This window comes from Salvelinus fontinalis, chromosome 31, assembly GCF_029448725.1.
Source record: "Salvelinus fontinalis isolate EN_2023a chromosome 31, ASM2944872v1, whole genome shotgun sequence".
NCBI lineage: Eukaryota > Metazoa > Chordata > Actinopteri > Salmoniformes > Salmonidae > Salvelinus > Salvelinus fontinalis.
The window spans coordinates 13,060,712-13,073,057 of NC_074695.1; the positions used below are offsets into that span (position 1 = coordinate 13,060,712).

The 12,346-nt window shown below is 42.5% G+C and overlaps 1 protein-coding gene across 2 annotated transcripts; it reads right to left on the bottom strand.

The window, feature by feature from the left end:
* Positions 1-898: 898 nt before the first annotated feature.
* On the bottom strand, positions 899-6,318 carry LOC129829571 (SAP domain-containing ribonucleoprotein-like). Of its 2 annotated transcripts, XM_055891351.1 has the most exons (11): positions 6,249-6,318; positions 5,981-6,042; positions 5,812-5,863; positions 5,643-5,716; positions 5,071-5,111; positions 4,865-4,887; positions 4,695-4,766; positions 4,029-4,157; positions 3,547-3,648; positions 2,943-3,197; positions 899-2,722 (listed from the first exon to the last, which is right to left on the bottom strand). In XM_055891351.1, the coding sequence occupies exons 1-7, from the start codon at positions 6,288-6,290 to the stop codon at positions 4,737-4,739; spliced, it is 324 nt and encodes a 107-aa protein (XP_055747326.1). In that variant the 5' UTR covers positions 6,291-6,318; the 3' UTR covers positions 899-2,722; positions 2,943-3,197; positions 3,547-3,648; positions 4,029-4,157; positions 4,695-4,736. The 2 variants fall into 2 exon arrangements, with proteins under 2 accessions (XP_055747326.1, XP_055747325.1); XM_055891350.1 differs by lacking the exons at positions 4,865-4,887; positions 5,071-5,111; positions 5,643-5,716; ... (1 more) ...; positions 5,981-6,042; positions 6,249-6,318 and adding an exon at positions 4,301-4,378 and having other exon boundaries at positions 899-2,377; positions 2,550-2,722; positions 4,695-4,715.
* Positions 6,319-12,346: the final 6,028 nt, after the last annotated feature.

The following is a 12,346-nucleotide window of genomic DNA, read 5'->3' on the forward strand; positions in this document are numbered from 1 at the left end:
ATGCTATTGCAATCCGCCACAGGATGTTTTTGTGCTGGTCAAGGGCAGTCAGGTCTGGAGTGAACCAAGGGCTATATCTGTTCTTAGTTCTGCATTTTTTGAACGGGGCATGCTTATCTAAGATGGTGAGGAAATGACTTTTAAAGAATGACCAGGCATCCTCGACTGACGGGATGAGGTCAATATCCTTCCAGGATACCCGGGCCAGGTCGATTAGAAAGGCCTGCTCGCAGAAGTGTTTTAGGGAGCGTTTGACAGTGATGAGGGGTTTGACCGCGTACCCATAGCGGATACAGGCAATGAGGCAGTGATCGTTGAGATCCTGATTGAAAACAGCGGAGGTGTATTTGGAGGGCAAGTTGGTCAGGATAATGTCTATGAGGGTGCCCATGTTTACGGAATTAGGGTTGTACCTGGTGGGTTCCTTGATGATTTGTGTGAGATTGAGGGCATCTAGCTTAGATTGTAGGACTGCCGAGGTGTTATTAAGCATATCCCAGTTTAGGTCACCTAGCAGAACGAACTCTGAAGCTAGATGGGGGCGATCAATTCACAAATGGTGTCCAGGGCACAGCTGGGCGCAGAGGGAGTTCAATAGCAGGCGGCAACAGTGAGAGACTTATTTCTGGAGAGATACATTTTTAAAATTAGAAGGTCAAACTGTTTGGATATAGACCTGGAAAGTATGACAGAACTTTGCAGGCTATGTCTGCAGTAGATTGCAACTCCTCCCCCTTTGGCAGTTCTATCTTGACAGAAAATGTTGTAGTTGGGTATGGAAATCTCAGAATATTTGGTGGCCTTCCTAAGCCAGGATTCAGACACGGCAAGGACATCAGGGTTGGCAGAGAGTAAAAGCAACTTTGGGAGGAGGCTTCTGCTGTTAACATGCATGAAACCAAGGCTTTTTCGTTCACATTAGTCAACAAATGAGGGTGCCTGGGGACCCGCAGGGCCTGGGTTTACCTCCACATCACCCGAGGAACAGAGGAGGAGTAGGATGAGGGTATGGTTAAAGGCTATCAAAACTGGTCGCCTAGAGCGTTGGGGACAAAGAATAAAAGGAGCAGATTTCTGGGCGTGGTAGAATAGATTCAGGGCAAAACGTGCAGACAGGGGTATGGTGGGGTGCGGGTACAGTGGAGGTAAGCCCAGGCACTGAGTGATGATAAGAGAGGTTGTATCTCTGGACATGCTTGTTATAAAATGGTTGAGGTCTGTAGCTAAGAAAGTGTACTGTAGCTAAGAAAGTAATAATAAAAAATAAAAAAGTAAAATCATACTTTTTGGAGAAATGTCCTCTGGTCTGATGAAACAGAAATAGAACTGTTTGGCCATAATGACCATCGTTATGTTCGGAGTAAAAAGGGGGAGGCTTGCAAGCCGAAGAACACCATCCCAACCGTGAAGCATGGGGGTGGCAGCGTCATGTTATGGGGGTGCTTTGCTGCAAGAGGGACTGGTGCACTTCACAAAATAGATGGCATCATGAGGCAGGAAAATTATGTGGATATATTGAAGCAACATCTAAAGACATCAGTCAGGAAGTTAAAGCTTGGTCGCAAATGGGTCTTCCAAATGGACAATGACCCCAAGCATACTTCCAAAGTTATGGCTTAAGGACAACAAAGTCAAGGTATTGGAGTGGCCATTACAAAGCCCTGACCTCAATCCTATGGAAAATCTGTGGGCAGAACTGAAAAGGAGTGTGCGAGCAAGGAGGCATACAAACCTGACTCAGTTATACCAGCTCTGTCAGGATAAATGGGCCCAAAATTCACCCAACTTATTGTGGGAAGCTTGTGGAAGGCTACCCGAAACGTTTGAACCAAGTTAAACAATTTAAAAGGCAATACACTCAATTAGTATTTGGTAGCATGTAAACTTCTGACCTGCTGGGAATGTGATGAAAGAAATAACATCTGAAATAAATCATTCTCTCTACTATCATTCTGACATCACATTCTTAAAATAAATTGGTGATCCTAACTGACCTAATTAAGGGAATTTTTGCTACGATTAAATGTCAGGAATTGTGAAAAACTGAGTTTAACGTATTTGGCTAAGGTGTATGTAAACTTCCGACTTCAACTGTATGTAATGTGGTAGAGAACACAGTATCCGAATATTGCAGTCTTACTTAAGAGGGTCCTTGTGGTTATTGTCAATGCTGTCAGCTTCACTGTCTGGGTCTCCACTACAGGTCTGGTCAAGAGCGAGTGGTCCCTGCTCACCCTCACTCTGTAGATGAGGACAGCTGGACAGACAATCCTCATCAGCTCCCCTGGACTGTGACTTGGCTCAATGCAGTGGAGGAATGTACAGGAATGGGACCATGCACTTAATAGTAAATGCTCCAATTTACCTGGAATAGCAACTATTATAAAAAAGAACAGCTATCAGGACACCGGAGAGTAAAAAATGAGCTGTTAAATATGGTGCAACACATTTTGTTGTGCATGGTCTCTGATAAATAAAATAGGAGGTTAAAATATGTTGCCAATGCATATGTGTAGAAAGAAAAAAGATGGTGCAGAAACATTTCACACCTAGGATGAGGCTGGCTTCACTGCGGCCACTGTCCTGCTCATGGATCTCAGTGCAGTTGTATCCACTGAGCAGAGATAGGAAGGCCTCAGGAAAGGGACCAGATGAGGCCTTCCTCAACTGGGCCTGGAGAGCCATGGCATTCCACCTAAAGTGCTCCACGCAGAAGGTCACCCTGAACGTAGACATAAGAGTCACACGTCAGATAAGATCTAAGGTCACAGAGAATCACAGATGGCGCAGATATTCCCAATGTATTTATGGCAAACAAACTTAAAAAGGACTCTTCATTGATACACTTCAAGGGATTTCCCCAATTTAAGCCTACATACAACATGTAGTTGTTGTTTTGAGAGCTGGATAGAAGACATTTATATCCAAGTTGCTTCACTCACCATTCTTTATTTTCAACCTTAGGGGGCTGCATTCGGGAAGCGCTTGCCATTCTTGTTAGACACATAACTACACTGTCCGTAGGGGGCGTTCTTGTCCTCCAGGACGTGTTTGATGCAGAATTCCCACCAGGCGGGGCTGGGAGCAGGGCCGCTGGGTGAAGGAACAGGCCTTGGGCTCTTGGGTACGGGCAGTCTGGGACAAACGGCCCCAGCATGACGGCAACACGTGGATCCTTATCCTGTTCATTAGTGGTTCTGGAAGGGAAATACATACTTTAGGTGAGCAACAGGTGCTGAAGCAGCAACGATACAGTTAAGCGTCAATGTGGTTAGTCAGCTGAGACTAGGGCAAAATATGTGATGGCAAGCAGAGAATACAGGGGGCACTAGAGTGCATCTTGCTACTACCACAGTACAGTAAACATGGGACATGTAAAGTTGATTTGTGTGTGTTGTTCACGGACCTGACCTTAGGCTTTTTTAGGGCATTTTCACACAGTTTGACTATTTGAAGATTTTAAATAAATTTGAAAATTTGTAGCTACTTTAAGTTAATAACTTCAGTCAACACGTTAAGAGATAAAGCAGATTGCGTTCATTGCACCTGTCACATGACGAAGCTTATCGTAGTTCCCCAGAACAGTTGAGCCAGTCATGTGTGTTTGTAAACAGCACAACGGGAGAAAACGAGCTGGTGAGGCACAACCTGTGAGAGAGAATGTATTGGAGCTATGTCTTTTTCACAAAAGATATCAAGACCACTTCAAATGTTATCAAGAACTTTAAAGTCAAGTTGCATGAAATGTTATTGCTCCGTTTCTTGCCAGAACTTGTATCAAATAAAGCAATATCTAATCAAAAAAATAATAATCATATAACACCAACAGCCTGCAAGCGGAGAAATCAATGTCAAACAGTTATGATGCAACTACCATCATGCATATTGACACAAGTACGTACTTTGGGTGTTTAAAAATAACAAAAAAGGTAGAACACTGGATCTACACAATCAGTTTGTGGTCAGAGGATCCCACTGCAAATGTCATAGTGAGTTTGAAGTGGAGTGGTCAGACCATGGAGACTTACATCACTGCGGACGTCTGGTGAAGGGTCCTGAGGGTTGAGGCATGCATGGGTCACCTTGATAACATGCTCCAACTTGCGGGGCTGTTCCTCAACCTTTGCAGCCAGGAACAGTGTTGCTGGAGCTATGACCTTAGGATTTAAAAAAATGGTACATTTTGATCAAAACTGGTGTCTTGTTAGTGCTACGCATTATGCATTTCACATAAGATTTCATTAAAACTTTACAAGACACAATTGTGCAAGGGAGGCTGTCAGTGTGCAAAAGTACTTACATTTCTGTGGAACATGGTGAAGGAATGGATCATGTAGAATCGGTGCATATACACAATAGCAGTATTGTTAGCTGGGACCTGATACATAAGGGATAAGGATAACATAATATCTCAGTGAGATTTAACTCAAAAGTATTTTGAGCATCTTTGGGATGAGATGGAAAAGGCTGTCCGCAGCATGAATGTACCTCCGTACAATCTGCAACAACTGCGTGATGCTATCGCACTAGCATGGACTAACATCCCTGTGAAATGTTTCCGACACCTTTTAGAAAGCCCTGATGAATTCAGGCTGTTCTGGAGGCAAAGGGGGGGGGTCTAAGGCAGTACTAGATAGGTGTACCTAATAAGCTGTCCAGGGAGGATAGAAGCTGCCCTATCCCTAGGCGCTCACCTTCTTGGAAACTGAAGAAACGTTCCCGCCAAATCGCTCTGCTCACTTTTTTAGCTGTTCAACGCTGACCGCCTACACAGAACACAGAGATAGATGTTTGATTAAATCTTCTGGTTCACATTATTTAAATGAGGGGAGGTCATTGTTTATCACATATTTGGATTACTCACAGTGGATTTATTCACAGTAACACCTTTGATAGAGAGAAACACTCATTAAAACCAGAGTGCAAATGCAGGAGAAAACATAATTACTTGTGATAATGAGGTTGTTCAACACTTGTTTATAAACTGACTGCAGGTTATGGTTCTTGGATTTAAAAAACATTAAAACCACGCATGAGAACTGTGAAAATGACTGGAAGATTCACACTGACCTGGGGTGGAAGTTGGAGGTGCAGCAGCGGGCAAACCAAACCTGAACACAATACATATTTAATCAAATCAAAGTTTATTTGTCACGTGCGCCAAATACAACAGGTGTAGACCTTACAGTGAAATGCTTACTTACAGGCCCTAACCAATAGTGCAAAAAAGGTATAAGGTTAACAATAGGTAAGTAAATAAATAAAACAGTAAAAAGACAGGCTATATACAGTAGCGAGGCTACATACAGACACGTTAGTCAGGCGATTGAGGTAGTATGTACATGTAGATATGATTAAAGTAACAATGCATATATGATGAACAGAGTAGCAGCAGTGTAAAAGAGGGGTTGGCGGGTAGTGGGACACAATGCAGATAGCCCGGTTTGCCAATGTGCGGGAGCACTGGTTGGTCGGCCCAATTGAGCTAGTATGTACATGAATGTATAGTTAAAGTGACTATGCATATATGAGAGTAGCAGCAGTGTAAAGGGGGGGTTGGGGGGGAACACAATGCAAATTGTCAATATAGGTTAATAGATATGCCCAATCAATAGTGTGGGGAATATTTGTGGGATACTGACCGGGCAGCATGTATGGCCTTCTTGTCATCAGCTGACGCAGGGACATTGAAGCGTTCTGCTCTTTTCTGTACCCTCTGGGGAAACAGGATAAAACATTTTAATTATAAAGTTAGCACACCACCATTGCATTGAAGACTTGTCATGACTGGTGCAGCAAGCATCATATTACCTCATCCACAGACGCTGGGGGTGTGATTTTTACCACTTTCTTTTCAGCCGTCCTGAAACACATTAAAATCACATGAATAACATATTTCAATAGGGACATCAGATCATCAGGAAAATGGAGAGAAAATGTCACTCTTCAATGTGTGTTCACATAAAAGGAAAAAACTTACTCCTCAGACACTATGGATTTCTTTTTATTATCCTCAGTGATGGCATCCTCTTTCGTGAGGTCCTACATGTTCAAATGCATAAAGCATCATCAAGAAATGCACCTACGATTTTACATTTATTTTCCTAGCAGATATTTCACCAAAGCAATTGCAGCATGTACAAAGTGACTTTATACTGTATGATCAAAATTCTACTGGACATGGTGGAACCCATCTAATCCATACATGAAGTGCCATTGCTGCTATAGTGGTTTAAAACCAGGCTTACCTCTGGCTCTTCTCCCAGAACATCATCTTCATTTAGGCCCATGTCATCCTCTGTTTAGGATGAAAATCAGGCTTATGGTTCACCTGACCATTTCATAGACTGGGTAGACTTTTCACCATATTGCTCACACCTTTTAAAAATAAAAGGGTGTCAAGGGGTAGAGGCTAGTAGAAGTTGATTTGGAATTCAGAAAGTTACACTTTCATAGCCCAATTCAAATCATCAAGTTTGCAGATGACAACAGCCTGATTACCAAAAATGACGAGACAGCCTACAGGAAGGAGGTGAGTGCCTTGGCGGAGTGGTGCTAGGAAAATAACCTCAACAAAACGAAGGAGCTGATCGTGGCTTCAGGAGAGAGCAGAGGGAGCACGCACCCATCCACATCGATGGGGCCGCAGTGGAGAAGGTGAAAAGCTTAAAGTTCCTCAACATACACATCACTGACAATCTGAAATGGTCCACCCATACAGACGATGTGGTGAACAAGGCGCAACAGGAGGTTGAAGAAATTTGGCCCCTAAGACCCTCACATTTTTAACGATGCACCATTGAGAGCATCTTGTCAGGCTGTATCATTGCCTACATCTTGTCGGGCTGTAGCATTGCCTGGTACGGCAACTGCACCGTACACAACCGCAGGGCTATCCAGAGGGTGGTGCGGTCAGCCCAACATATCACACTGCCTGCCCTTCAGGATATCTACAGCACCCAGTGTCACAGGAAGGCCAATTACATAATCAAGGACCTCAGCCAAATGAGCCACGAATTGTTCACCCTACTATCATCTAGAAGGCGAGGTTAGTACAGGTGCATCCAAACTGGGACCAAGAGACTGAAAAACAGCTTCTGTCTCAAGACAATCAGACTTAAATAGCCATCACTAGCCGGCATCTGCTAGCTAGCTACCTACGACTCTTTGTGTCCGAAGATCCCCAGCGTGCTAGATCATGATTTACAAAGTAAAGATAGCTAACAACATACAATACTTGATTTCCCCAAAATATAATAACGGTATTAGACGTTTCAAACTAAGCTAATACGGGTTAACAACCTTTCGTTTCTGGAGCTCCACAACTTCAGCCATCTAGCTTTGTTGTAGTGGTAGGTCATTCGCGAACAAACGACTCTCTTTCATTCGAGTGATCCCTGGATGTCCCTCATGCAGGTCAGATAGCAGTCTCCTCTGGAATTTGTGAGGTACCACCACCCTTGATCCCCACAGAACACATCCTTGATCAGTGGACAACTGGTCTTTCTTGTCGATGAATGGACGAAGGATAACGTCATTTACGAAGGTTGGCCAACCGCCTAATGTTAAATCCAAGACTTTGGAAAGCACTGGATCTTTCCTTGTTTCCTCTGCTATGTCTGGAGCAGATATGGGCAGTTCGTCAATGAGAGAGATCAGGAAGACTGCTCTATCATCTTCACTGTCAGAGTTACTATTGCATGGTAGTCTTGATAGTGCATCTGCATTTGCGTGATCACTGGATCGTCTGTACTCAATCTCGTTGCCGTGTTACGTTCCTTCTTCCTTTTTTTTCTTGACAATATTTCTCCATTGAGATCGCCTAATTTAAATGGGTTCAATGAGTTTTTTTAAATGTATTTAACCACCAGAGGGCAGTGTCGCTATTCTGGACTCCAATAGTCTTGCTACTTGGCAGCTCCTGAACACTGTACCTGCTAGCAGTGCTTAGCCTTTTTTTTACTGGCGAAAGAAAATATAACAATAACTGACGAATTAAATAATTATTTTGAGTTTCATTACTCACGCAACATTCTTCCCTTCAAGCAATGTCCGTTAAAGAAGTTTAATCACCTCGTCGCCACTGTAATATTTGTGTTGTGGAGAAATGACCAGGCAGGAGACGAGAATACAGTTAATTTTCGTTCAGTCAAAACCTATCGAGCTCTACAGTTCCCGGGCACACTAGTGCGCATGTGCATTTCCTATTTGGTGTAGTAACGTAACACTGTCACTGCTTAGTAACAGCATAGTAACTAATATAAACAGATGTAGATCCCAGATACTACATGAAAGAGCCGTTAATTTGGCTTCCTGATTTGCATAGCCTACTGTTATTGTTTTTTGAGACCCATTATCCAGACATCGATTATCTGCTGACAAATAATAAAAATATTCACTGAAGATGGTAATTGCTCAGTGCAGGAACAATCTAGTGAGGATCCTCAGTCTAGTTCGCGCTCATTTTTTTCAGTGCATTACATTTTTCTCTCAATTTGTTTTTGCAGGCTATCTAATAATCTGGTCAGGTAAAAATGTATTTGAACTCAAATTTCACGATGTGGTAGGCAACTTTTTACGATTTAAATTATATATTGACAATTTTATCATGGTTTTAGGTCAATTCCTAAGAACTACTGAACGAAAGCCCGTTGGGAGCAAAATTAAAGGATTCCAGTCACCGAAAAGACTCGGAATGCCCGTTACAACTTGGATAATTAAATGCGGTATCTGTTTCATCCATCAGAAATCGACCCGTCTGCTTCTTCAGTAAAATCCCAACCGCTTTGAGTTGGTACATTGCTATCATAAATCTTTTTTTTGTTTTTGTGTGTAAATTCGGTGTAACTTTAGTAATTTGCTTTGACACAAGGAAATGTATAGCCCGGTTTTTCATGTAAAATATCTTTATTGATAGGCCTAAATCGTTCATTATATACACTGATCCTTAGTTTTTTTATCCAACAGATTTAGAAGTGAAAAATTAAACAATGTGACTCCAATACATGCGGTATAATCAATGGAATTTCGGATATGCCAATGCGTTGCGTCACAGATGGTACAGTATTCTCACTACATTATGATGCATATGTATTGACAAATAATCATGTTCAGAGGCATTTTGCTCTTTCCCGTCATGCTGTGCAATGGAGAACGACGTTTTTAAAAGCTGTCAGGTAAACACTTTTGCTTTCACCTTTGCATTTTGCTAAACTTGTAAACAATTGTCTAGCCTAAGTATTGTGTAATTGAAAAGGTAAAATAGACGATTGTGTACTCCAATAATATGAAGTCTGAACATAAACAGTAGGACTATGTGAATCAAGCCTAATTGTCATCAAAGTTTACAAGTCCCATGCTCTGAACTGAGCTACAAAGGACTACAAAGTGAACTATTCTTGTGTGATGAGTAACCTTGCCTGAAATGTGTGTTATCTGTCTGAGCTAATGCCTAGATTTAAGCTCAGTGGGCTAACACAGTCTTGTGACATGCAGATTGACCTCGGTTCAAACCCAGTCAGTCTCATGGTTGATGCTAGGCGGTATCCTTGGGACATCCTATGGATCCGACCCCTGGCAACAACCCTCTGGCCAACACACAGAGTGAGGGAGTTCTATTACGCTGGCCCGGGTTGAACCAGGCAATGGTCAGTCACATCATTGGGTGAAAGCAGGGAGGAAGGAGCACCCTTCTCAATACAACAGTAATCTGCGCCAGTCGGTCATGTTGTCAACAAGGCAGCATGGTGCATCTTCCAGAAACACATCTCTTTTGCATAAAATAGATGTTTAAATTTTCAAACTAGTTTTCATTGGGAAGGCAGATAAAGCGTTTTTATCAAAGCAATCACTTTTGCATGTGAAAACACATAATCCTACTCATCACTCCATGAGTTTAATAATTACGTCACTTTTGTTTTGAGCCGACTTCGCCTTCGGCCAGAGCGGGGCACCTGGCTCACCCCCGGGAGGCGGTGCGGTTCCAAAACGAATGCAATTACTTTTCACCCAGTTCAAACTCCTCCCACCGAGGTAACCCGGGCCACATAAACTAATCCCCTCAGTCTTGTGGTGTGGATATGATCTGGGTTCAATCACAGTCAGTCTCATTGGTGCCATTGGACCTTGATCGCACAGTTGATGTCTATCAGCTACTGGGGTGTTGTGAGAGGAGGTCAGGGGAGGGGTGAAGTGTAGCGGTGGTTCTGTAAACAGAATAACCTTGCCTAATACTTGAGCTAGAGCCTAGGCATTCGCTCAGCAGCATATATCCATAAACATCATGCCAGCTGATTCGTGATTTTGACTGGCTGAGAAATGCTGTCTGCCTCTCTCTCTCGTCCCAAAACCCAACCCCTACACGTTCATTACAATGGGACAGTTGGAGATCAAATTTGAATATTGAAACAATGTTGCAAATGTCGGAGAGACAGACAGCCAGGTTTATACAAATCTCTGCTGTTGAAAACTCACTGTTAGTATAAAATAATTCTTAAATAATGTCTAGATGCTTTTTACAGTGGAGATCAAGTTTTAACTTCCCTGCCTGGACTGACGAGACAGTGGATTGCGCAGTCAGATGGAACAGAGTAAATAGGCATTTTAACATCATAGATTTAGCCGGTGGTAACTTGTGGAATAGACACCGGCTGGAATTAGCTTTAAACCAATCAGCATGCAGGATTAGATCCAGCCGTTGTATAAAGAGCAAATATCACAACATAGGTTGTAATATGGCTTTTTTACTGTCTTGGCTTTGTCGTGGAAACTCGTATTACAAATATAACACTTACAAGAACTTGTGAATTCAATAAAGGCTTTTTAATACAAAATATCAGAAGCCGTCTCAGTCCGCGGAAAAGACCACTTCCATAAGCACTGGCTCTGTTCTTATACACATACATCAAATGAGTCCATCCCACATGCAAATGAAGTTCCTTCCCTTAGTCCATCTGCCACCATTATCTTTCAGTTTAAGCTTCCTGCTTGTTCACGCCCATATCTGCTTTCAGTTAGGTTATAATGGTGGCAGAACCCCTTCTTGTCCTAAAAATAATATATGTCCATCTATCCTATGGGCCTATGTCTTTGGCCTTCGTACTTATGTTTAGCTTGGTGTGCTCTTTGGTATGTTTGCCCTTATTAGGATCAGCAGACTATGTGTCCCTCTAACATTAGTGTGTCCAGCTGTCTTATGCGCCTATGTGTCGCCTTCTCCTCCTGTGGTCTGATGTACAAATTTATATCTGTCCCTATATGTACCATTTAGTCCCACAGCTTCCCCAGTGATTTTACACATGCACCGCTACTGGTCAGACACAGGTCACATAATTAGGATCTCTGTGGCAACAGTAGCCTGGGCCCAGATCTGTTTGTGCTCTTGTCAACTTCATTGCTCTTATAGCTAAGCCAAAAATCATATTTGGCATGACAGTGAGTTGATATAAAAAACAAATAGACTGGCACTCAGGCTACGGCAACAGTAGTTCATTGGGCGTCAACCTATGATGACATATCAGGCTCGCCGCCATGTCATAATGGTCGGATGAACTATCACAGGTGAGTTTGTAAGAAATACATTATTGCTATGTTGCTGTTTTCAGGAGAAGACCCTGTGTCAGATACCCTCGCGACCAGAGAAGCAAACTCGTCCACTGAAAGGGAAGCCTCCTCAGATCATGATAGAAACAAAGCCGTCAGTGAGCAGCAGATTGCCTGCCATGACAAAGCTTCCGGTCCTACCTGGGGTCGCCTTTAAATTTCATAGAGCCAGCCTGGGTAAAAATGTAAGCAGAACATATATTTAACAGGATACAGTATAAAAAATTTTTTTTTAAACATGCATACAATAGAATGGTGCAGTAGAATAGAAGGGTCCAGTAGAATAGAAGAAGGGTCCAGTAGAATGGTGCAGTAGAATAGAAGAAGGGTCCAGTAGAATAGAAGAAGGGTCCAGTAGAATGGGGCAGTAGAATAGAAGAAGGGTCCAGTAGAATGGTGCAGTAGAATAGAAGAAGGGTCCAGTAGAGTGGTGCTTTAGAATGGAAGAAGGATCCAGTAGAATGTTTATTTTTTTGTTTATATCCTTGTTCCTTCAGTTGTATCAGCCTACATCTGATTTCAACCTCAGTGACCCAAACTGTCACATTATGAGGCCGACGTACAACAGTTTGCATGACCCAAACCTCAATGAATACTACCATCAGAAGGAAATGCATGAGAAGTTAAAGAAGCGAAACTTCATCACTAAAGAGGACAATGTAAGTTTGAAGTTAATATTATTGTTTCTGAACAGTGTAGTAGAAGACTGTAAGCTTTACCGATAGTTAACTCCAAGACTATTATA

Coding starts and splice junctions, on each gene's coding strand:
- LOC129829571 (XM_055891350.1), bottom strand. CDS start 3,157: ATGCTGGGGCCGTTTGTCCCAGACTGCCCGTACCCAAGAGCCCAAGGC. Junction 2,723..2,942: donor AAGGTTGAAAATAAAGAATG/GTGAGTGAAGCA, acceptor GTCTACGTTCAG/GGTGACCTTCTGCGTGGAGC. Junction 2,378..2,549: donor TGAAGCCAGCCTCATCCTAG/GTGTGAAATGTT, acceptor TTTTTATAATAG/TTGCTATTCCAGGTAAATTG.